General features: G+C 47.4%; 1 protein-coding gene across 3 annotated transcripts in view; it reads right to left on the bottom strand.

Moving 5' to 3' along the window:
• The window catches only part of ADAMTS9 (ADAM metallopeptidase with thrombospondin type 1 motif 9), an 83,185-nt gene that overhangs the window by 39,603 nt on the left and 18,674 nt on the right, over positions 1-24,908 (bottom strand). For 2 of the 3 annotated variants that reach the window (XM_086469683.1, XM_086469684.1), the window contains 15 exons: positions 23,899-24,045; positions 22,909-23,050; positions 22,585-22,689; positions 17,769-17,914; positions 10,804-10,985; positions 10,569-10,705; positions 9,839-9,956; positions 9,481-9,576; positions 6,544-6,710; positions 6,305-6,434; positions 5,586-5,712; positions 3,718-3,928; positions 2,785-2,949; positions 1,492-1,656; positions 505-624 (listed from right to left, as the gene is read on the bottom strand). In XM_086469683.1, coding sequence (XP_086325809.1) covers positions 505-624; positions 1,492-1,656; positions 2,785-2,949; positions 3,718-3,928; positions 5,586-5,712; positions 6,305-6,434; positions 6,544-6,710; positions 9,481-9,576; positions 9,839-9,956; positions 10,569-10,705; positions 10,804-10,985; positions 17,769-17,914; positions 22,585-22,689; positions 22,909-23,050; positions 23,899-24,045 — 2,158 coding nt within the window. Of the gene's footprint in view, positions 1-504; positions 625-1,491; positions 1,657-2,784; positions 2,950-3,717; positions 3,929-5,585; positions 5,713-6,304; positions 6,435-6,543; positions 6,711-9,480; positions 9,577-9,838; positions 9,957-10,568; positions 10,706-10,803; positions 10,986-17,768; positions 17,915-22,584; positions 22,693-22,908; positions 23,051-23,898; positions 24,046-24,908 lie in introns of all 3 variants that reach the window. The other variant, XM_086469682.1, reaches the window with a different exon arrangement.

Below are 24,908 nucleotides of genomic sequence, written 5' to 3'. Positions count from 1 at the left end.
CCAGCCTCTGAGGCTAGTAAATACCCTTCTGGTCTCTGGTTGTCTTCCCATATTCATCTACTGCCTCTTCTTTAGCTCATGAGCTCTTAAGAGACCAGCTTTGGCTCTGAATCCGGACAGCCCCTCAACACATCCCATCCTATGACTAGGGCTCCATGGATACAAACTATAAGCAAAGGTAATCTTTACCCCACGAAGTCTTTGAAGCCCTCATAACAAGCTGTCCGCTGCCTTTTTGTCAATCTGGTGCTTCAGAATGTAAGGTTAACCACAGGAGAGGGTCTGGATGGGAACTCCCTGAATACAGCTTCTCTGTCCCACTTCTACCAAAACAGGGTCCTGTGCTGCACCTTTCCAAGAGCCATATAGCAGAGCAAGATACTGCTCTGCATGGGCTGGCGTTCAGGGCAAGCATTTGCTGCAGCAAGACATCCCTCGAAGCTGCAGCCTGGATGCCTCTATACGCACGCTGGCAAAAGATGGAGACAGGTCAGCAGGATTTACCTGGGTATCTGTTGGCCTGGTTGCAGCATTACACTCATTATCATCCACCACCGACACATAGGTGCCCACGACACACTTCACCGCTCTCATCTGGTAGCCTTGGCCACAGGTTGTCGTGCACTGGGAGAGGACAGAGGGGAGAGAAAGAAGCGCTGGCTCTGAGTAGCTGTTTCGGTTAGAAAGTATTAATCAGCCCAGTCCGTGTTTGGGCACATAGCATGAGCAGCAAAAATAAAACTCAGCTTCCCTTCTGGTTTCTCTCCACTTCACGCATTTCAGCTTTAAATTAGGTCAAAGTTTTAACTCACTGCGCCCACCAGAGCCTCGCACGCTTCACTTGCTTCCTTAGGAATGAAGGTGCGAGCATTTAAATGATTTACTTTGCTGCACACAGTAAATCATAGTCTGGTACAACCTGCACCATATCCTTCTTTAAAACTGGTTGTTCAGCCCCACAGTAGCACAAGTGGTTGGTGAATAATTTTGCTGATGGGAAATAAGTCTGATTGGGACAACTGGTCTGGGTTTGTTGCTGTTTTTTTTAAGTCAAGAGCTAACAGCTTTGTGGAAAAGGAGATGCCAGAACACTCTGGGAGAAACAAGCAGCTCTTAACAGAAAAAAATCTCTCACCAACCCAGAAACTGAAAAACATTAAAAACAACAAAAGCTATTCAATGGGAGGAGCTTTTCTGTGAAAATTAGGCCACGTATTTATGTGCCTAAATATGGATTTAGGAGCGTAACCTTGGAAACCCTTTTTTTGAAAATCACAGCCAATTTAGTATGACACAGATTAAATTTAGCACAAAGGGCAGGTACTGTTATTGCTGCCCATCCGCTGAACCCAAGCGAACAGAGGGCTGCTTTGGTGTGCAAATCAATTAACACAGTTATGCCGCTGAACTGGGATGAAAGGGCAGCGCTCAGCCTCGGCCACCAGCACCCAGGTCCCACCCGCCGGGAGCCCCGCGGCGGCTCTGTGGTACCTGGCCCCACGGCCCCACTTGCCACGAAGCACACTCTTGCTGCTGGCACGTCTGCACCGACTCCGGCTTCGTTTCGGGATCGCAAAACCTGTCGTTTAATCGATCTTCTCCAAACTGGCACCAGGTCTGGCGGTGTTTGTGCCCTTTTCCACAGGTGACCAAGCACTGCGAGGAGGAAAGCGCAAGCTCAGGCGGTGCCGATGCGCTGCCAGCTCAGCACCTGCCGCGGCGCTGAAAAATAAACCTGGAGACCCACTGCAACCACTGCTTAAAAACTGGTGCTGAGAGGCATCACTTTAGCTGATGACTACATGTGCTGGAAAACAGGCGAGTGTATTGCAACAAGACGGGATTGCTCTCAGGAGCTGGTCCAGAGCAGAGGCTGGAGCATGGAGAACACCGCCAGGCTGGGACCCTTCAGCGTGGGTCAAAGTGAGACCATGAAGGCTCTTGACTTCCAGCAGGTGTGAGACGTAGGGGGAAGCCACAGCACTGCCCAACTGGGCTTCAGCTGTGCACAGTGGGGTGCCAAAAGCTTGTAAAAAACTCAGCTCTGAGCGTGTGCAACAAGGGTCTCAGCTTCCACAGGCTGTGAGTGCCTCTTCCACTGACCTGGCATGGCTTGGGCTGCCAGCAGCTCAACCCAGAAGACAGGTCATCTGCAGAGAACAACTCCTGTTCCCACCTAATTGCTTTCACCACTTCCTAAAAGAACGTGATTCACAGAAACGAGAGCTATTTGCACTCCACAAAGGTGACAAGCAGCCTTTGAAGACTGTTCTCCAGCATCCCTGGTCCTGCTGCAGGGAATAGGCTATCAAGATATGGTCTTGTTGCATTGCAAAGGACATCAGCAGCAGTGGAAGAGGTAATGGCAACAAACGGCAGGGAGAGGGCCGAGCAATACATTAGTAGGGTGAAATCCTGCCCTCCAGTGACAGCCAGAGCTGCCAAGGCTTGTGAGGACAATCTCAAGGGAAAATAAGGGCGGAAGGCATTTTTCTTCCCAAAAGCGCAGAGAAACTGTGGAAAACCTATTGGAGAGGAATTAACGCCCTGCGGCTTTGCAGGGAGGGACACAGCCACTTGACCAGCGGTGACAAGGCCAGTGACTTCGCTGCCTGTCTCAGGCCTGCCTGTGCACAGGGTCGGGGAGACCTTCTGCAGGAGGGACGGTCCCACCACACTCCAGGACTCGAGGGCTAAGCAGGGACAGAGATATCTCTTTGCAGGCACCAGCCCCTCAGGGTGGAGGACCAGCAGGGTGAGTCCACCCTGGCGACCAGCACCTACTTCAGACCAGTCGCCAGTTTTCCACTGCGGGCACAAGAAGTCGCTGCATCGCTGCACCGTCAGCTTCTCCTGCTGACTGCACTTGCTGTCGTCCAGGACGTCGTTGTAGGTGTTCACGCACATGGCTCGCCGCCGCCGCGTGCCCCCGCCGCAGCTCTTGGAGCACTGGGAAGAAGAGACACCGGGTAACTACTTTCTACTGCTCTATTATGGCCGAGAGACCATTTATTGCCTTCTCCCTCTTTGCAGTCAGGACTGTGAAGAGACTGCAGAACACCTCTGGAAGAACAATTTGTACTTCAAGTAACAGGCTGTTACTTTATATATTCCTTTAAAAAGCCAATCTTGCTAAGCTTAATAAAAATCTCACTGCAGTAAGTTTCACAAATTTATCTCAGGTTATTACCCCATTATTACTTTTACAAGTGTTGCTTTTCAGGTCTCCCAAATGGCTGTTGCTCGTTCTCATTTTAGGAGAGATTAATTCCCTCTAACCAGCCAGCCCCTCTTGACCGCGCCCCTCCCTAGAAACCCCCAGGCTCGTCATTCTCTTGATGCCAGGCCTGCATTTGGGAGTTTTCTTGTTCATGAAAAGGCTAAAACGCATAAAGGAAACAAATTTCAGAAGTTCTTTGCTGATGTTAACGTGTCCTCCCTAACTCCCGGCGGTGGTGCTGGCTTTGATGGGAGAAGACAGCTAGCAGGGCTTAGCGTAATGAAGACAGACCTTGGGATGCTTAAAAGCACAAATTAATTGCAGTGGAAAATAAGGAGTACCAGGTTGATTTGGACTACAGTGTCCTCCAGAAAAAGCAATGGAAGCAGAATCACTGTGGCCAACTTTTATATACATGCTGTTTGCAAACTAAACAGCCTGACATATCCCTGTGCAAGGAGAAGACAGTGTTTGCCGTACCACCGAGCATCCCTTACCTCGGTCCAGGCTGAGTACCGCCACCCTCCCACGTTACAGTCTCCAGTGCACTTCTCCCTCGTGCTCGGCTTGGGCTGGCTGCTGCAGAAGCGGTCGTCGACCTTCTCTATCTTCCCCTCCAGCCTGTTGTACTTGGAGCAGTAGATCTCCAGGGTGCGGTACCCCAGCCCGCACTGGGCCGTGCACTCGCTCTTCCTCGCAATGTGCCACCTGAGCCGAGGAGAGCAAGCATCAGCTGTGGGGCTCTGGGACTCTGCAGGTAATGTGCTCAAGGGTGTTTGACATAAATAAAGAACATATGCTCTTGAACTGGAAGTTTTGGCTCTTTGTAATACTTCCTAATGCTTTGTGCCTTCCCAAAATCTGAGGCGATTAACCCTAGCATTGCTTCTTGCAGGGAAGGAACTGTCACCAGGTGCCTCTTACAGGCAGCAAAGCCACACTGCGTCCCTGCAGGACCACGCAAGGCGGCGGGGGAAGTCCATGGCCAAGCAAGAGGCAGTGCTTTGAAGGCTTTCCACCCCATGTTCCCCTGCAGAAGTGCCACTTTGGCCTACAAAATCTAAAAGCCAAAAAATACAGCATCAGAAAATGCTCTGCACAGGCTTGAAAGGCACTCCACCCGGCAGGATGCCTGCAAAACAGTTTCAGCTCTCCAAAGTGCGAGCAAACGACTTGCTTCAAGACACAAGCCCCAGAGGTGTCAGCAGGGATTAGAGTTGTCCCCTCTCAACAGATTCCCACCCTGCTGCCTCCTTCCTGGGATGGGCAGCAGGGGCTGGTGCTGGTGGACCTCAAGGACCCAACCTGGGGATACAGCCCTGCACCTCACCAGCCCCGGCCCCAGCTCTGGTGAGAGATGCTGGACATGAGGAGACATCAGAGACCCTGGAATCAACAGCAGCTGATTGCCCCCCTACATCTCGCAGGGGGGGAAGGAGGCAGCGATGTCCCCTGCGGGTCCTGGGGACCCCCGGGCTGTTGCTAGCGCCTGTGCGGGGAGCGCAGAGCCCCCCTCCTAAGCCGAAAGAGCAAACTTCGGCACAGCGAGGAGAAGAATGAGATCAAGGGGATTTGGAGTCAATAGCTCCTGAATGGAGGGAGCCCTCGCATCCCTGCCTGCTTTTCAAACTCCTGCATTTGCCCTTCTCAAGTTTCCAACCTGTTGCAATGGCAACAGCTGTTACCGCGACAACCCGACCCACAGCCCCTATAGAGCCCCTATACAGCCCGGGGTTTAACACAGCCAGAGAAACCCCTTGGGAAACACGGCCATCTGAATTGCTTCACCAGCAGCCGTTTAATGCCACCATGTATAAGCTCCAGAAAGGAAAACAGATTGCTTTTTAAAGGAAAATGGGTTGTGATGATTTAGGCCATGCTCCACCAATTCCAGCTCGCCAGGAGTTGTCTGGGGACAGCCCCAAACGCACTCTACACTTAAGCCTGTTCTTTGCTTTAAGTAAATGAGGACAAATCCAAGTCTTAGTTACTCTTTTGCTTTGAGCATATGTTTTTGCCTCTTTGCAGGCTGCTTGTAGGATGGTGCTGAGCATTTCTGACCCAGGCAGATGCAAATTTCAGGCACTGTATCGCACAGGGAGATTTTTCAACGTTAGGTGAATTTCTTTTATAGTTAGCACTGATTTAATCCAACGAGAGAAATGTGAAAATGTAGAAAAGTGCCTCTCAAAGCAGCTGGTGGATGGTAACCCCTCTTGGTTGACGGAGGCAAGTGTTAATCCTTTTCTTTTTTTGAAACTCATACAGGCTGGTGAGAAAAGGAATTATGGTGAGAGGTAGAAGGAAAGAGGAGTAAACAATAAATACAGGATATAACGTATATACATGGCTGAGTAAAGTGCACCTTAATTCACATTCTGTGCTACAGGGCTCAGTGATGGGGTCAGGCTGGGGAATCCGATCACATCGCTGGTCTGACACTGTGAGCTGATCCGACTCTCTCGTACACACGGGTTTCCTTTTTCGTTCTCCTACATAGAAAAAACCGGCACATTGTTTGAGTCATACAGGAAAGCGATCAAATCAGTTGCTTCTTTTACTCCTTTTATAGTAGCATTTAAGAGACTATTGATTATGCTTTTAAATCTCTTTCAGAAGCAGGGAGGGGGGTTAAGACTTTCTAAGGAGAGCAGAAAGGGTTTAACACAGACGAGATGGACACAGGCAGAGCCGCAGCATGCCTGCAAGGATGGGCTCTGCTTGTTTTGCAAGATCGGCACTGGCAGGGGGCAACGACTGGATGTCAGACCCAAAACCAGACACCGATGCCTTCTGCAGCCTTAGGAAATGCCATGGGATCCCTTCTGTGCTTCAGCTTCCTCACCTGCAGACCAGGTTGCAAGGCTTACCTGGCTCAGAGGGGATGTAAAGGTGTCCCGCTCTGAAACCAAGAAGCAGCAGACCAGTGCTACACCTTGTACGATGTTACCTACTACTGCAGCCCAGGCAACAATCACACCCATAACATGAGAATCTCAAAGAAATCAAACGGAGAGGCATTTAACAGCACCGCTCAGATCCCAGACAAACCCAGGACAAAACTAAGCCTTCCCAAGCACCCACCTTGGCAGAGCTTACTGCAGGGCTGCCATGGGCCATAGGCATTCCAGTAAAACTGCTGAGGTTTGTCCTCAATGGGGATATTAAACGTGTAACGAACGTCAGGATTGTACAAATTGCCCACTGATAAAACCTGAGAGGAAAAAAAGATGAAGCGGAGTAAACCAACAGACTTCACTGCCCACTGTTGCCAGTCCAATAATGCTGGGCAGACTTTTCCACACGCACAACGTATACTTCACCTGAAGTGTTATTTCTTGCTCGATCCGATCTGTAGAATTAATCCTTTCAATAGTATTATCCGATCCGCTGTATTCGATCACAGCATTCCCAACTTTGATTTCCCTTTTAAACATACTGACGACAAAGTCTCCATTTAATATAAAGTCTCCTTGACTGTTAGATAAGGCTGCATAGGTGCAAAAAACGAGAACTAAAGACGCAGAATTAACTCATATGTACATAACAACGTGGGTCATGTGCTCTCAGTGCTCCTTTTCATTGGGGTGGGAGGAAAAGCCCACTTGCACTCTCAAACAGAAAGCATGTAAAGAGAGCAGCAGAGCTCTTACAGACATTGTGCCTTCTCCTTTTTCCACTGGAGAGCCTCATTAAAGCGAAGGCTGAGTGCCTAAAGTCATTGCTAAACAGCTCACCCATAACCCAGGGCAGAGACACCCAAAAGGCATGCCAGGCCGGCTGCTGTACACAGCACACACCACCTGTATCCCCTCGTATACCGCAGAAATAATTCTGCCCAAATCTTTTTGTTAGCCTTGTGGACAGAGTGGCTTCCCTGTTGTTTCCAGGTGTGTTCTTAGGGTAAATGTATGTACCTTAATTGCCCAAATGTCATCTTCTAGTAGATAGTTACAGGGACTCTGATCAGTATCTCCCCCTCTCTCTCTCTCCCCCTCCTCCCCCCATATTTTTTATTATTCCAAATCTTAAGGTATGTGAAAGCACTGAAGGTTTAAAGCCTAAATGCTTTATAAAAGGAACAGTTTCCTGAAAACAGCAGTCTGCTGCACAACTTCACACTAATGCGATTATGTAGCTAATTTCCTAAGTTAGTTTCCCCACCATTTCACCCATCACAGCTACATTACTACAAAGCCTCTCTACTGAAAAATCTAAACTTAATACCAAAACACCAAAGGGAAGGTTTTTACACCGAATGAGGAGAGATAATGAAGCAAAATGCTGCTTAGTAGCAAACAGACATAGGTGGAGGAAAACTCACAAAGCAGACGCTACACTCAAGCAAATTCCACACTTTGGAGGCTTTAATGTCACTAGGCAATAGTAAAACTCGTTAAAGGATTCCTTCTTATTTACTGTATCTCCTACAGCAGTAGGTACACGTCTTGGACTTGATGACAACATCAAATTCTTCCTAAATTGTTAAGCAACTACAAGGTTCACAGTACTGAGGGCCCAAGATTTCACACTCAGTGAGCTGCAAAATAAGCGGACACATGCACACCTCTCATTTGCTCCTAGTCAGGCCTAATGTGAAGAGATGCTTTCCCAGCAATATTAAAGCCACATTAAAGAAGATTTGACTTCATTGCTTCCCAAGAAGATTAAAGGCCCTCCAAGAAGAGCTGAGAAGTTCTTTGGGGCTCCTTCTGGGGCGAACCCAGTTTGAATAGGCACAACACAGGGAGGACTGTTTTTCTAGAAAAGAGGAATAACGAAACGCACCTCCATCCCCCAGGACGGAAAACTATCACACCTCCGTAAGGTTTTCTTGGTACTGCTGTGCATTCACACTGCACCATCTCCTTTGATTGCTGCGAACGGGCAGAAAGGGTGCAACGCGGCTGTAAGCCAGCGGCCACGGGCGTGCAGGGACAGACAGCCTTGCGTGACCCCAGTCTGGGAACGAGGACAGGGGGGACCCGCTCAGCTTTTTGCCCAAATGAAGGGTCCAGCCACATGGATGGCATTTCAGAGCAACAGCCAAAGCTGTCAGCACTGTTTCCCATCGGTGCATGATAGCCTCCTCTACTTGTTTCTCGAGTGAGCTCCTTTCCCTTCGATGGGCTAGGAACCACCGGTTTTAACATACCCAGTTACAGTGGGCACTTGGGCTAAGCTCTGCTTTTTGCCAAACCGCTCAATAACGCAGGGATTTTGCGAGATGAAATGAGATGAAGTGCCCTGCTCAGAGATGTAAATACAGGACCCCATGCTACCTGAGCACAGCTGGCAGAGCCAGGCACAGGGCGTGCAAAAGAGGAGGAACAGAGCTGGGAGAGCAACCATACACCCTGCAAGGGGCCACAGCTGGAGTCCCTGCTCCCCCAGCGGCCTGAACAGACTCTGAGGGATCCAAACAGGACTAAATGGCAAAACCAGCCTTTGACTGGCAGGTGTAACATCAGTCGTAACGTGCGTTTGTGTTATCTCCGCTACTGAACCCAAACAGAACTCTATGGGGTGAATTACTGATCAGCATAGTGGAAAAGGGACACGTGGCCACGCTAAAAGCATATATGCGTGCAGCAGACTGGTCTAACACAGCATCATGAGCATTTCAATCCGCCTCTAGAGACATACTCACAGATTAGAGAAAACAGTGACTATGAATGTCCAACAGCCAAAGGCCAAGTCATTGTCAGGTTTAAATCAAACCAACGTCTTTGGTGCAGGGTGTTTCTTTACAGTTACATATCACTGTCAGGCAGGGACAAGAAAGGCTAAGTGAAATCAGAATTATTATTCTCAGAGGAATAGCAAATAATTTCTCTTTGGATTTGTTTGTACACACATCTTTCACGGTATGGCATATTTATTCTCCAGCCAAGGCACAACGACAGCAGAGATGTGTTAAGTTGCGATGAGTAGACTGCAGCAGAACTCAGAAGCCTGTTGGTTCCCAGCTTTGTGCCTCAGCTCCCACCCGATAGTCCTTCCCAGGCCCAGAGGCACTCTAAGGGGATATTTCTTATCATCTGTGAACCTACCAAACTTTGCATCGGGGATGGCGCGAACAAAAGGAAGCAACAAGATAAGACTGAATGTTTGGTAGACGTGTGAGATAAATTCTCGATAAGAAAACACCTCCCTTAAATGAATTCCTCATCCTTTCTAGCAGAGAGCAGGAAGTAGATATATCACCACAACGAGACAATAAAGCAGATTTCTGGTCTGAAACAAGGACTGCAACTCACCCAGGTAGTTGTCATCCTCTGGTTTCCCTGAGTAACTGTGCTGACGCACATCAATATTAGTTGCACCAGCTGGGATGCGGACCACAACGTTATAGCCTAGAAAAGATTTAACAGAAAGTCAAGGCTATTACACAGACATTTCATTTGCTTTTTACAGGGGGGAGGGAAATGAGCAAAATTACCTCATTACACATGCCAATACTTTTCATTTAGGGATAGCATAAATAGTTATAAAACGGAATACGCTATAGCTAGAAGGATTTTGCATTTTACATCAGTGTTTTTGTAGATTAAGTGTGGTAATGGCTTTTATAGACCCACATTTTTCACTATAAAGTTTTTAGCAACAGATTCTTACCATAATGCACCGTGTTAAATGTGCCTGCAACGGTTTTGCATGAAGAATTATCCCCACCACAAACACCACACTTATCTCTTCTTGCTTTTGAATTCAGCACATGGTCACATCCAGCTTGCTTTAAGAGAAAAATTGAAAAAACTAGATTGAGCAAATACAGACTAGAACAACATTTACAAACCTCCCAATTAAGGCACACAAAAGCTGTGCATGCAAAAGGCTGCCGTGAGACAAATTGTTCTGCTTCCCTGCATTTTTCCGCTGATTTACAGTGTGGCCATCCCACACCGTTTTCAAACGAAAAGCGAGCATCAGAACTGCTGTTTGCACCAGGCAATGCCTTCACTAGAGAAAACTCCTTGCGTCAATTGTTCCCATAGAGAAAAGCATGAACAATAATTGTGAATAGAAATACAAAGTGCTCCAGGGTCTGAACAGGAAGAACCAGGGCAGAGTACAGAAGGAAGCCTCATCTGGATACAGGCTCAGAACTCCGCAGCCCTCAGTAACTTAGGGCAGACGTACAAACATCCTCCACACACGGCTCTTCTGCAAATCTGGAGGCTGGCACAAGCTTCAGACCAGCTGGGGCTCGTGGAGCCTGCGGATGCCGCCAGCAGCCCCGGAGCGAAGAGGGCACGGCAACCATCCGGTGGGACAAGGGGCAGAAGTGCCACCTTGCCACGCAAAGCTGCAATCACCCTCGCTAACCAGAAGGGAAAATCCTTACCCGGCAAAGGCCCTGCACGCAGATGTCATTCGTGTCGGGGCCGCAGGGCGTCCCGTCAATGACACGATCCCGCAGCTGGTAATACGCTGTGTTTCCTGCCACTCGGCAGAACAACTTGCACCGATCCTTCATCAGGACTGGGGATGGGAGGGAGGAAAACCAGAAGCGTGTTATCCAAATGCCACCACCCCGACGCAGCGAGGCAGGATCTGCGCTCCCCTCCCCCGCCACTTACTGCCGCTGTATTTGGGAACCCAGCGCACGTTCGTGGGCAGCCCGTTGATGTTAAAGTGCTTCCCATCAAAGTCGGCGCACTGCTCGTCCCGGAAATCCTTCTTCAGCTTCGAGCACGGTTCGGTGTTGCAGGATTTAAACTTCATGCGACGACCCACGCAGTATTTCCCACCGTTTTTAGGCCTGCAGAAACAAGGAAGAGAAGCCGGCTGGGATCAGGCTAGAAACGAGATGCAATTGCAGTTCTGCAACCTGTTCAGCAGTTGGTATTTGCAACACCATTTTGATGGTTCTGCCTACATCTATGCCTGTCTTTAATTAATATCGCAGGCTGACGAGCAGGAAAGATTATGAAGGAGCCTAATGTAAAAGACCACATATGCAATGCTAAAAAGGGATGAAAAAGGGAATATTAGCTCTCTGATGAATGCAGCAGTAATGAGAGAAGCCAGAGAGGAAGAGCAACAGCTTCCTCCCCATCTGAGGGTTTAGTTTCACACTGAGGGATCCCATATGGGACCATCCCTCCACAACCCCATCAGTCCTATGGATCTCGTTCCTGAGACTCCACATCCTATCTAGTGGGTTGCAAATAACTGAACATCAGGGCAGAAGGGGCTTCCCTGCAGAGGCTGAAAGGCCAAGCAGCACTCAGTCCTTCAGGATTTCTAGCCCAAAATGGTAGAAATGGTAATGCTAGGCACCTTCAAACAACTTTATTCCCATGTATTCCAGAAAGCACCCATGATGACCAGTAAATACTTTACCCCATTTTATAGTAGGATGACTATGGTATAAACCGGGGAGAGTGATATCGACCAAGCTACATAAAAGCCAGCGGCTAAGCCCAGGAGAAATTGTCATTTTGAATTTCCTGACTCCCAGATTCAGGGCTGCAGTCATAAAACTATTTTTGTCCTCATATGTAGACAGAGCCTTTGCCAGACAGCAATTCACTTTGGGGACTGAAAAAAGCATTCCCCACTCCAGCCGCTGTCAGCAGCAGTGCGGGAGCGAGCTGCACATGGATGGCATCGGAGGAGCCCAGCAGAAGGCACTTTTCTGGTGAGGACTCATTTTCAGCTGTGATCACACTGTGAGGGAAATACCCTTGGGATACAAGCTATCCTATTTACTGGCTGTTCAAATGACAATCCTTCTAGGAACTCGGGTAAGATTTCATATGCCCATCTATGTGCTGCCTACTATGTATGTAATGAATTGTAATAATAAAATAAAAAAAAAGATGCACTGTGCCCTAAGTTTTTCAACCTGCCTCCCCCCCTGCCCCACCCCCCATCTCTGCTGCTCTCTCCCGAAACTTCAAATGAAATTGGAAGGGCATGGTGGAGGCTTCTACAAGCTACCACCACTAATATTCATAATAAAAACTGCAGTACCACCCAAGCAGCTTTGCTTTTCCCTGATGTTACGGAAGGAAAGATACTGCAATCTGGATGAAATGTTGCCAGGGTCAACTTGGACAAAGCTGTAATTATCCAAAAAGGAAAAATTATGCCAACTAAGACCAGCACTCAAGGGAGATGAAGTTGACCATACATCTCAGGCATCAGCACGGGAAAGCCTCCACCAGCTGAGGTTAGGCCCAGCCTTTCCCTTTAGCAGACCATTTCAGAGGAGTCAGGGGAGGGTAAAAGCATCCTCAGCAGCTAGAGGCACCATGACCTGACCGTGTTGTGCCAGAGCACGTGTACAAAGGCAGAGAGTGGCCCTCAAAGCTCAGGACAACATCTGTGCCCAGTTCCAGCCTCTGCTGCAAAACGACCACTAAACCTAATCTTCTGCCCAACACCTGAACGGAACAAGTGCCTGTGCTAGCAAGAAGTGCAGATCAGAAAAGCGACTCGCTGGGCGCTCAAGTCCTAGCACCCACACCTCCTGCCTTTCAGGGTTTTTTTAGGATCAGCTCTGCCTCGCCCCAGGACCAGATGCCCACCCATGCCCCAGGGATGCTGGCAGAGCACATCTTCCCTTTGTGTCTCCTTAGTAAGGAAGCTGGTTTGCACATCTGAGACCCTCCAAAACAGAAACGAATGAGTGATAAATAGGAACCACCCCTGCCCTTCGCACAGGGATGCCCACCATAAGCTCCTAACATAATAGAGACAGAAACCCCCTGCACGTGTACAAGGGTCTCTACAGACAGTGAGTCAACAAGTTCCTACAGCTGAACACATTTTTTTTGGCATCTCTGTACATCAACCATCTAGGAAGCCCAGCAGCGCCTTTTCTCCCACAAATAACGATTCTTCACTCTTACATTCGAAAATTATTTGTGACTCAAGCAGCAGAGTTCCTGCGAAACAGGGGAGATAGAGGCTCACAGAGGGGCTTGCGCTTGCCAAAACATTACCTGCAAAGCGGGGAAGGGCAGGCAGACTTCCCACCAACCCATCAGCACCACACTAGGGATGCTCACAGGTTTGGCAGAAGGAATTGCCTTCTCCAGCAGCCACGGGCGAGATGCAGAGCACCACCAGCTACACACATGGTATTCTTCCTGCCAGCATCCCTCTCCTCGCTGAGACACGCACTGCAGACCCCTCAAGCCCTATCCTAAATGCCCAGGGGTATGATTTGTCTTTAGGCACAGCCCAGAGCAACAGCTGGTAACATCAGCTCTACCAGCTCCGAGGGCAGCTCTCACATGCCATCTGGGAACTACACGTGTGTCACTTGCAAAGGTTTCTGGTGCTTGTAATTAAGCAAATACCAGTGATAAAAAGCCCAAGCCACCGCACAGTGTTCAGTGCAGGCTCCTGTTTACAGACTGATTTTACACCAGTTCCTAGCAGAGCAAGTCTAAACCTGGTTTCTACCGATTTATTCTATTCTCCACCTTGGTAGGACAAACAACTTGCATTAATTTAACTGATTACAGTTGGGACCACTCCAGTACTAACCCAGCACAGCAGCCCCCTGCGACACATCCCAGACTCCTCATGCCTTGCAGGCACAATGGTGATTCCCGGGGGATTCCCACCGCCGGGGCCCTTCCCACGGACTATTCCGATGCAGGCACATCATCTGCCTCCAGCCACAAAGGGACATCTCGACCATCTTGCTACACAGCACATGGGGAAACTTCTTGGCTGTGGCAGCAGCACAGCCCAGAACTCAGTGAGTCCGAGTCATTCATGGGGGAGTTAACAGGATTCATCATTTTCACTTTGAAAGCATTCATACCACAGCAGGACTGTTGCAGTTTGACAAAGGCTCTAAGTTATGCAAACCTCTAACAGGGCATTTCTTTAAAAAAACTGCAATTACAACATTTTTATGGTAATCACATTGCTTCCAATATAAATCAATTTAATTAAAATAAGACTTTTAAATATTAAGTCAGTTAAGAACATGCAGGAGGTTTGTTTTTTTTTTTAAAGGGTATGCCTAACAAAATCCAAAGATCCCAAGCTACTGTATAGTTTCTTTTTCTCTAGACATGACCCACGAGATTGAGATAACATTGAACACATGGGCACACCACAAACTGAAGAATGCTAGAACTTGCCATTGTGTTGCAAACTGTCAGCTTCATAACTGTGGCAGTAAATCTCCCCACAGCCAGTGTTTGGGGCTGAAGCACAATCATGCTTCTGACATTTCAAAACAGCCCCGAACCACCCTGAGAGTTTTAGGGTGTTTTTAAACCACCATTGCTTTTCACAGACTCTGAGTAAACAGAAACAGCTGACCCTGAAAAATAAGTCAGCTTCATATAACGTTGATTTTCAGCATCACGAAGAAATACAGGATACTTCCCACAACATAATATTTTATGGATAATCATCAACGGTGTACCACAGAGACAGAAGGGAAAGCGATGCATGCATAGAAACCTCCTTGTTCTGCCTCGATTTCCCTTCTCTCTGAATCATCTGTTTGATTGACTAACAGCCGCTGCGGGCCAACTTTCAATCTAGAGTCGTTCCCCTTACAAGCTCCTGCGCACACCTCGGCTTTGCTGCATTCCAACACACCAGAAACTCTCAGGACACAGCAGATAGGCCTGGGGAACAGAGAGGTCTTATCCCCACTCCCACCCCAACAGGTCTTAAATAGGCAATGCTTAATGCATCATCTGCAATTACTAACCTTGGACATCTTCACTTGCAGACCTCGAGGCACCATCCAACTATCAGCGGTCCAGGAGCACCAGGTACAGGCACCTCACCAAGAAGCTCTGTTTTGGGGGTGCTTTGCACACGCTCAGCCCCATGGGCAGCATCTCTGCCTCAGGGCATTCAGGCTGCCACAACAAAAAGCCCCTGGAGAATTAACTGCAGGGCACGTGCGTTCATCTGCACATCTGCCTGCGTGCCTGTGCTCATGCAGTGACTGCAGGGAAATCTGCAAAGCTCTAGCGTGCACAGATCAGTTTGAGATCTCCTTCGCAGCATCCTGGGAAGCCCTGGGACTGGGAATGGGTATGTGTGCTGTCAGTGGCCAGCACAGTTATCTATAGTTGTGTTTACATGTCAAGCTCAGACAGCTTTCAGCACAGGTGGATACTTTTGTGATGGACTAAAATGCAGATGTGATCCAACTCGCATCCAGAGATAACACTCCCCCACCACCCAGAAAGACATTCCTGAAAACAGGGGCTCCTGGTATTGACATTTTATGAAATATGCCTTTTCCCCATAATTCTGCAGCTATGCCTTGCTTTGAAAAGCAGGGCTTGCACCACAAACGCTCTACGTGACACGCTGCAGCCGTGGGCTTTGTCTGTACCAGCCAGCCTCGAATTCCCATGTGGGCAATCTTGGTGGGAAGGGTCTGGTCTGGTTAGCTAATGCATTCCTTCAGTGTATGTCAAAACACAGTCTGCTGCCACTTCAGAGGCTTACAGCTCTTCCCACAGCCCTGCAAGATACTTGTCCACGTAAGTGTCAGAGCACATTACAGAGGCAGGAGCTGCAGCCTTAATTTCTGTACCATGGCAGGCGGGAGACATTTTCAATGCCAGATTTAACACAGCATTCTACTGGCATGCAAGATCCCACCCCAGATCCTTGTGCACAGAAAAACCTTTAAAAAGCTAAACCATCTTTGAATATAAAAGACTTACTGAAAACTATTTCAGACCTTACTCAAGGTATCTGGGTCGGTTTTGCTGCCTTCTAAAACAGAGGAGAAACTCTGTATATTTCTGAAATACTTGGAAAAGCAGGAGAGTACCCAGAAGTGTCTCGTCCACTTGCATCCTCACAGCAGCCCCACGATAACGGGAACACAGATGGTGGGAGCCCATGCTACAATGTCAAATTACAGGGACGAAACAACAGAGTTGGTGTAAAGCTCTGTGGATGGTGCTAGGACAGACCACTCCTCGCAGAGACTTCGCGAGGGGTTGGAGACGAGGCCAGTGCCAGCTACACGGTCTCGAAAGGGGGCCTGGAAAGTAACCACTATTAAAGATAAGTGCAGGGGATTTCACAGGCAGCTTGGTGCCGAGCGTCTTTAGGTGCTTTTGCAAATCTCAGCCAAAGCAATACACCTCACAAAACACCAAGATACAAAACACAAGCTCTAAGAGAAATCGGAATTTAAAACCCCTTGGCGAGCCTTTAGGATAAAGGAGATTTTCTATCACAAAAAGCTATCAGTCCAAACAGAAGCCTCTCCAGAAGATGACAGCACATCTCACAGAGAGCATCCAAAGGTTCGGCAGCACAGCTATTTTCGCGTGTGGAAAGATATTTTATTTTTGCGTCTCCATGGCTACAAGAAGATCATACGGTTTGTGCTGACTCAGCACAGTGAGATGAGAACTCCTTTGCGCTTGTGTGTCTCTCAGCACCATTTTAATTAACGTGCTGGTGTCCTTCTCCCTTAGCCTCAGCCCTTCTCTTCTCTTTTGACACTTGCCCAGCCGTGCTGAGCCAGCCTCTCCTGTCACTTCACCACCGGTGCCGCAGGTACAAGCTCTCCCTTCTCCCATTAGCAGTGATGAAACTGTCACTGGTGCATCACTAATGGCAATTTCCTTGGCAATAAGCTGTCCAACACCGATGATGAGAATGAGCCTGCTCAACCCTTTCTAAGGCCCCTTGGCCTAACCAGCTCTGCAGACCCCTCTCTTTCCTGTGTCTCAGCCCCAAATGAGAACACGGAAAGCATCCTGCCCACTCCCCTTCTTCCTCTCGTGGGCTGAACAGAGGCAGTTAAACAGAAACCAGCACAGTTCACAATTTATGTAAACAGCCTGTTTTCATACCAGTTGCTCAAACTATTACTAATATTCTGCCAGTGACACATTTGTCTCCTTGAAGCCCACGGCAAAATTCCCTGCCATTTCAAAGGGTGCAGGACTTTGCATTCCAGGCTGACAGCAAACATTTTTGAGTGCTACTTTTTAATGGGGCACAGATTTCTGCTGAGGTTTGGCTAGTCTGCACCAGCTGACATATAACTGTATAAAGGATCAGCTGCAAAACCAGCCAAAAGCTGCGAAACCAGCCAAAGCAGGAATAAAATGGTTGAAATGGTATAAAGGGTCTGGCCTGTAGGAATAGCTGCAAAAGCAGCCAAAGCAGGGGTAAAATTGTGAAAAATGGATTAAAAATGGAGGTCCTTCCCCTCTCCCTCCTCTCTGATCCACAGCTTTGGAGGAAGAAAACCACCTTTGGAAGCGGGATCCCAGCTGTGCCTCCCTGAGAAAACAGGAGGCAATAAACCCACACAGATATTAGCTTTTTCCTTCTCTCTCCATTGAAGGGATCCCTTTGCAGTGCACTTTACCCACAAACCAAACCTGTGACCAGCTCCTCCTGGGTTCCCACACTGCCTCACCCATGCCAGGCGAAGCCACCCATCCCTAGGGCAAAGCCACCAGTCCTCAGGGCACACATGAGCTGGGGACAGCCAGAGGGGATTTCAGCCCATTTGAGCAACCCCGCTGCTTTTCCCCATTTCACCAGCGCTTCCCCTTGATGCACTTACTCGGGCCTGTTGCACTCCCGTATCGCCGTCTTTATGCCACCGCCGCAGGTTCTCGAGCAGGTCCCAAAAGGGCTCCACGTCCCCCACGCTCCGTCTATCACCGGCGCCTCTCGCTCTTTGGGCACACACATCCCAAACCGGCAGTGCTGCGCGCGAAGGAGAGAGACGGGAAAAGGTGGGTTTGCATCGCTGTTGCATTGTGAGCCGACCACCAGCGACCGGCCTCGACAACGAGACTCAGGTTTACTTATTTTGCAACCACGAGCAAAATGCAGCAAAGATTTTTCAATCAAATAAAATTGAACTTCTTCACTTTTTGTCTGTCACTCCCACATTTTTCTTTCCCTGCACCCTTAAATGGAGAAGTGAAGGCAAGGTGCTGAGTCCACAGGAGTGATTGATGGGAAGACAGAGGACAACAGCAACAACCGAATACTCTCTGTTTACCAGTGCTGAACAGCATGGACAACACTCGTGGCACTGGCTTTTCAAAAAGCTGCTTATCTGGTTTCCTGGAGAGCAGCGGGAACCACACCGTGTCAGGGGAGGAGACAGGCAATGGGGAAAACACCAGGGAAAACTCAAACCTCCCCACAGCTGTACAAAGAGGGAAAGGAAACTTCCAAATCCAAAGGGCAAACAAAACAGAAAAATGAATTCCTCAATCCGAAGTATTTTGTTTTCACTCAGCCATAACATGAGACTTGCCAAGGCCTGGCCTACACTTTCGTTTTCCAGCTATAACTCTTGTTTTCGTTTGGAAAACTGGTTAAAATTACCTTGGCAATTCCCCATCCCTCATTTTTATGGTATAAATTGTTTCCCTTTGGGGTATGTTTGCTGTTTTGACTACACAGACTTCTGGAGAGGTAAGATCTAGGGGAGAGTCACCTTCTGGCCCCACCAGAGTGGATGGAAGTGTCCCCAAGACCCGTAAGAGCAGGGCTTGCCTCTGAACAGTGCTTGCTAAAGTGGATTTAAACCCCGAGACATGCTCACCTGCTGGCGGATGCCTAAATCTTTGCAATTATAGGAAGCCCAAACATTGCTGATTGCTTACAGATTAGAAGAGGTTACAGACTTAAAGAAGAAAACATGTAGTGCATCATTAAAAAATTTCCTTGCAGTATTTTTCTGCACCAGATGCTATTCAGGCAGGGAAACACCTGATGATCCTTATGGGAATGGGGACGAATTTACTGATGTACTGCATTTTTCCAGCCCTTTCACTAACAGCAGAGCAAGGTTGTGTCAAGACACACCCTGAGTTCACCCTGTTTTTTAGACAACCTTACGAACCACCTTAGAGAAGACCACCTAGGAAAAGAGAGCAAACTCAAGCTATCATGGGAGTTGTGCATCCAGCTCATAGCACACTGGCTCTGCAGCACATTTAACACCTTTTGGCTGCGATGGCTGGCTTGCCACGTTGCTTTGCTGATGAAGCAAGCTGATCTCAGGTCCATTTGGGCACCTATGCATTTTGGGCACCTATGCATTTGGGTGCCTATGGGCATGGTCTGCAGGGTGGCCAAACAGCTTGTAGCTTGAGCTCTAAATGTGGTGTTTGCTCAGAGATGAGCACGGTCTCTAGGCTGCAATGTGCCCTGGATTTGCTTTCATCTGAAGATTTGATTCCTCAGATAGAAAATGGCTGAAAAATAACTGCTACAGTATCTGAACAGGCATAAAATAAGCTGAAATGCCTGTTGCTTTGCTGCAGGACAAACCCTTACGATGCACAACAACTCCTGGCATTTAGAGGGTTGAAAAACCACAGCACGGGGAGCCTTATGCCAGTCCTGTACAGGGACATCGAGGTCTGACAGCTATCATCAATGTACAGAAATACATGACACCAATCCAACAGTGCTGTCCCAGTGGAGAACTTCTCGCAGCAATGTGGATACTCACAGCTAAATATAAAACCACAGTCATGCTTGGCACCACTGACCCAGAGAAGATGACTGAATAGCTAACTAGTGAATGTACACAGCTAACAGACCATGACATGACCTATATGTCTCCCATCTGATGGTTGAGAATTAACCAGGAAATCACCTACATCCCTTGCTTTTATTAAAAATTGGGAGGTTGGAGTTGATGGCAAAGCAAAGGAGGGGAAAAAACAGAGCAACGGTTTTAAAAAACCAGCAAGATTATCTTACGGAAAGGCAATGGTGTTTCTTGGAACCACACTGTGAATAGTCTGGCTGTGCAACCTTCGTGCCTTTTGTATTTTAAAAATAATTTCTACATTGAGTTACAACAGAAAAATTAAAAAGCCTGCCAGGGTTCTCTTTCCTATGAGCTTACAGATCAGAGAATGAAGAGAATAAAAGAGTTTTTGTTCGGAGCAAATTCAAAATAACTTAGACACACAGTTGAGCAGGAGAGCAATGGCAGGAAAGGGAGACGCTACAACAGATTTTCCTTTCCTTTGTCTTGCCACTGGAGTCCCAGATAATTCACCAAATCCAGCTCCCATCCTTGGGCTGACTTTGGCTGAATAGATTAGCAGGGGGCAGACAAGTGCTGTGAAGCTTCATGCATGCATAACATATACGCTACCTGCTGCCATACGGCAGGAGACAGAAATGATTACTATTCGTCTACTCTTCTTTTACCATTCCTTAAACAATCCTGAGGCCTGAGTTTATGACCCTCTTTATTTTCTTTCACTGATTTATTTCCACCTGACAACGCACTGGTGCTGCGAAACACTGTAAACCATCACGACTGGTGCTCACCCAGCAAAGGCCAAACTCTGGGCTGGGCTTATTACTTGACTTAGCGATATCAAATTCAGTGCCCTCACATGCAAAATATGCATAAGCTAATTCTCCCATGTTGTTTTAGTGTCCTTGATTTAAGAATAAATTTAGAGCCTAGTTAAATATACATCCCAGTAGTTTTAGCTAGATTTTTTTTTTTTAGCTATTCAGGCTCCCTCATTTCCAAAGATATCTCCATAAAAAATAGCACGGTATTTTCTCCATCTGCCAACCCGTATATCACGGGGCTTTAAACATGCAGACTTGAGGCAAGGCATTAGTCAGCAAGCGGCAGTTTGATGGGGCTCTTGGCCACAGCAAAGTACCAAAATAGTGATTTATTCCAATGAAAAGCACTCCAGACTTGCATCTTAGTACTTTACAAGCCCAAGTAAACACCAAGAAGGAGAGAGCTTATAATGATGCAAACCTTAAGCTTGAATTAGACCAACACACAGATACAAGAATTACTTCATAAAGCCTTTTTGTGAGAATATATTCAAACGCCGGAACATGAGTGGACTGCATTAGCTTTTCTTAAGAGCCCATTCACTCTCAGCTGAGAAGTTCAGGTCACACTTGTCTAATTTGTCTAAACTTGTCAAATTGCCTAAATTCGAAGACTGAAAAGTTTTTGCTTACAGGGTCTTCATTAAGAGCCATGCAGCTGGACACTGCCTCTTGCATGACATGGGGTGACTCTGAGGGGGTGCTAATCTGCTCAATTGCAGTTGTTTGTGCATCGCTCTGGTCACATCCAAGGGTAATGCCAGGTTTGTCAGAACAAAACTGCAGCCTGGATTTTTGGAATTTCAAGAAAATAGCTTTTTCTGAGCTTCCAGTGGTGAGCAGATCCCAAGCTCAGGAAAAGAGAAGTTGAAGACACAAGGTCTCACAGGGACTCCACCGATGCCTAAACTCCATTCTGAGTCTCAAAACAAGGGGATTTTACATAGAAACATTAAATATTGGTGCACCACTGGCTCCAAGGAGTAGCACAGGAACAGAACTACCACTCACATCTCTAATGCACACTCTCAACAACAAAAAACAAACGTGTTGACTGCACTTTTCCCTGAGAAGGGAAGGCAAATTGAAACTTTATAGCCATTGTCTTGAAGGAAATCAGTCAAGTGTCACTGAACAATTGACTTTTCAGACACATGCAACAACGGATTAATTACCAGAGATCCACAGCTTGTATGGAAAATTATAAGCAAAATAGCATCCAGACATTTTTATTAAAATACATTTGAAAGACTATGAATTAAAATGACTCATTCTGAAGAAAACTTTAACTGTGGATCATTAATAGCCAGAAAAGCAAATTTTTAACCTATACCTTGTAGAATAACATCACACCTTTTTTACTAGACCCAGATGGAGAATATTTTCGTTCAGACACAAATGATGAAAACTAGTGAGCATTTTTCTTCAAAAGCTTTCTCAATAAAAGAAAAAGAAAAATCCTCTCAACTATTTTTCTCCAGATCTGGGCAACTAAAAACTAAATACTTGTTCTAGAAACCACTGTGTTAGCTGGAAACTAACATTGCACGTGGAAATTGAAAGTTTCTATGAATTACTGCCAGAAATGTCCCATACAGAAAACATCAACCAGTTCTGTATTTTACTCTGAAGTTGTCAAGATGAGAAGCCAGTTGGCAAGTTTATGTTACACAGAATTACTAATTGCTCACATCACGCAGGAAATTTCTAACAAAAGACTAGGGAAGCTTTGCAAAAGTTTTGCTCAAGAGTTGGCTTAAGGGCACGAATTTAGAAAGATACGCACTCCAGAAGGAATACCTGCTTTAAACAGTGTTATGCCAAGCAGCCAATTTTAATCACACTATCTGGGGTAGTGTTGATCCGTGCACACCAGGCTTAAAACACGCCAAGCTGCTTTGGGCTTCCACCCTTGCAGTCAGAAGCTGTGCCCCATACAACTGGCCATTCGGACAGGATGATTTTGACTGACATGCTTAGCCTGAGCCCTAGGAAACATAGCTACAAAGCACAAACCACCAGGTATTACAGACCTTTCCAGGCTCACATTCTGTCCCGTCAGCCCAAGGTGTGTGCTGGGTACGGCATCCCTTGTGTGCGCCATCGATGTTAATACACCAAAGTCGCCGACACTGCATCTGCTTAAGTTATTGAAAAGATCAAAATATTAAACAAATATGCGCCACATGCCTTAAAGGATAGCTGATCCTTTATGAAATTATCCCCCTAGGACTTATCATTAACTCACAAGCTTGACAGTAATTTGATGGCTTGTGAGCCTCCCATTCATCCGACCCCAGGAGGCTTTATTTTGCTCTGGCAACACCAGGAAAACCAAGGTGTGGAACTTCACTTACCATATATGGGCACACTTGAGATCCAGGTCCAAAAATTAACTCACATTGTTTGTTGACGTCATAAATCAGCCCCGGGAGCTGCTGAGGCAACGTGTAAGTTCTTGATGAAGGTTCATCAAGCAAACACTCCCCATAACCAGTGCTGCAATACAAATCAGAAAAATGGTGTTAAACAGGAGGTAATGAGACTAGAACCCATCGGTGCTTATCTGAATTGGCCTTCGGGCAGATGCACACCACATTTACCACACGCACCACAACAGCTACAGCAGACTCAAGCACATGAGGATGCGTTACCCATTCGCCACCACCCCCGTGCCGTGGTAACGACCATCCACCACACTGCAGTCAGCTACCCTGGCAAAAGCACTTCTGAGTGTGCGCAACCTGCATGTAGTTGCTGAGCAAGTGTGCTGGCGTATATTTAGAAATAAAATCATTGATTAGCAGAACAACTGCCCAAAGGATGATTTGCCAGAACACTGTCGTGCCTCTCATTCTGTTCCCCATCACAACACGTGGGAAGGCATCACAGCAAAATGGGCGATCACTGTGCGTCGAAGTGACCCACGGGCTGCTGGAACGGTGTTCCCACCATGGACTAGTGCCAGGGCTTTATCTTGACCTGTGGAGCCCAAAGGCAGATTCAATCTGCCTCCTAAAATATGGCTCTGTAATCTGGGCCAAAGGGCTTGGAAAACTCACTCTTCAGGTTCGAGGGGAACGCACATTCCTTAAAAGCAATATCCATGGGGGAAGACTTATTCTTCCCCATAGAGAGGCCGGTCCTTGCCAGCTTATCATGAGGCTGAACTGGCAGGGACTGGATACCAGGGGTGCATTCCTGCTTTATGTAAACAACGTGTGCACACACAAATCCCTCTGATATCCTCCAAATGCTGCACACTAGGATTTCAGATTAACTGATGAACCCCATGGGACACATGCATACGTAACAACAGCCTAACGCATGTATACGGAAGGCCTTACTCCAGAAATTCAGTGATGTATTTCCTACTGCATTTTGACCACATCCAGGGGTTGGTGTAGAAATTCAGCGTTGGTGCCATGACATGCTGTTGATTTTTACCTCCATCTTCTTTGCACTTATGATTGTCATCGTGTGGCATGTTAAATCTAAGAGAAAAACAGTAGCAAAAAGTACGGTCAGTTAAGTGGCAAATGCCAGGTATTCATCATAGCAACAGCAACAGTGTGAACTAAATGTAAGCAAAGCCAAGATTTTTTCCTAGATATGCTGACAGATGCTACAGAATAAAAGTATCAACATGCACATATTCAGGTCAACAAGCATTGCTCAAACGGGGTTCCTAGCACTAGTCTGCAAAAAGCTATGCAGCACCCCAGTAAGCTCTCCACGCCATGACTGCACATATTTAGCCAGACAAGTCCTTGAGGAACCGTGGATTAAGACAATTGCAGCTTCAGTTTCCTTTTCAGCTGATGGTTGAGATCCTGCAGGAGGGCTGGAGTTTGGCTCCACCTTCATAAAAATGGCAAGTTCTCTGGAATTGAGCCAAAGAGCCAAAAGTTGATCTGGGCGAACAGTTTATGAAGCAGATGAATGACTTGAGCCCACTGCCCATCGCGGCCTCAAGACCTTCATGTAATAGGCAGCACCCTACGTTGGCTGCAGAATGTTTTCTATTGCAGTTGAATACCTTGGGCCATGCTGATCCCTCGTGCTGTTGCCTAAATAGGGTTCCACCAGGGACAGACTTGGCTGCTATACTTGATGTGGTAGGTTTACAAAATGCCATCAAGCATCAATATCAGCAGAAACCCACGCGAAGTCTGCAGCACATGACATATTGAAGAATGTGGCAAATACACTAACGGAGACAGAACGGCTTAAAGCACTTTGCTGTTTGAAGTGGAGAAGGGGAAATGACCCGGTGTGATCCTGCGTTCGAAGGCTGGGGAGTTTATATCCCATTAAGATTACCTCCAATGAACCACCTTTTCACTCTGCTCCCTGT

This window comes from Leptosomus discolor, chromosome 9 (genome assembly GCF_034619465.1).
Source record: "Leptosomus discolor isolate bLepDis1 chromosome 9, bLepDis1.hap2, whole genome shotgun sequence".
Classification (NCBI taxonomy): Eukaryota; Metazoa; Chordata; class Aves; order Leptosomiformes; family Leptosomidae; genus Leptosomus; species Leptosomus discolor.
This window is presented reverse-complemented; position numbering and strand designations above follow the sequence as displayed.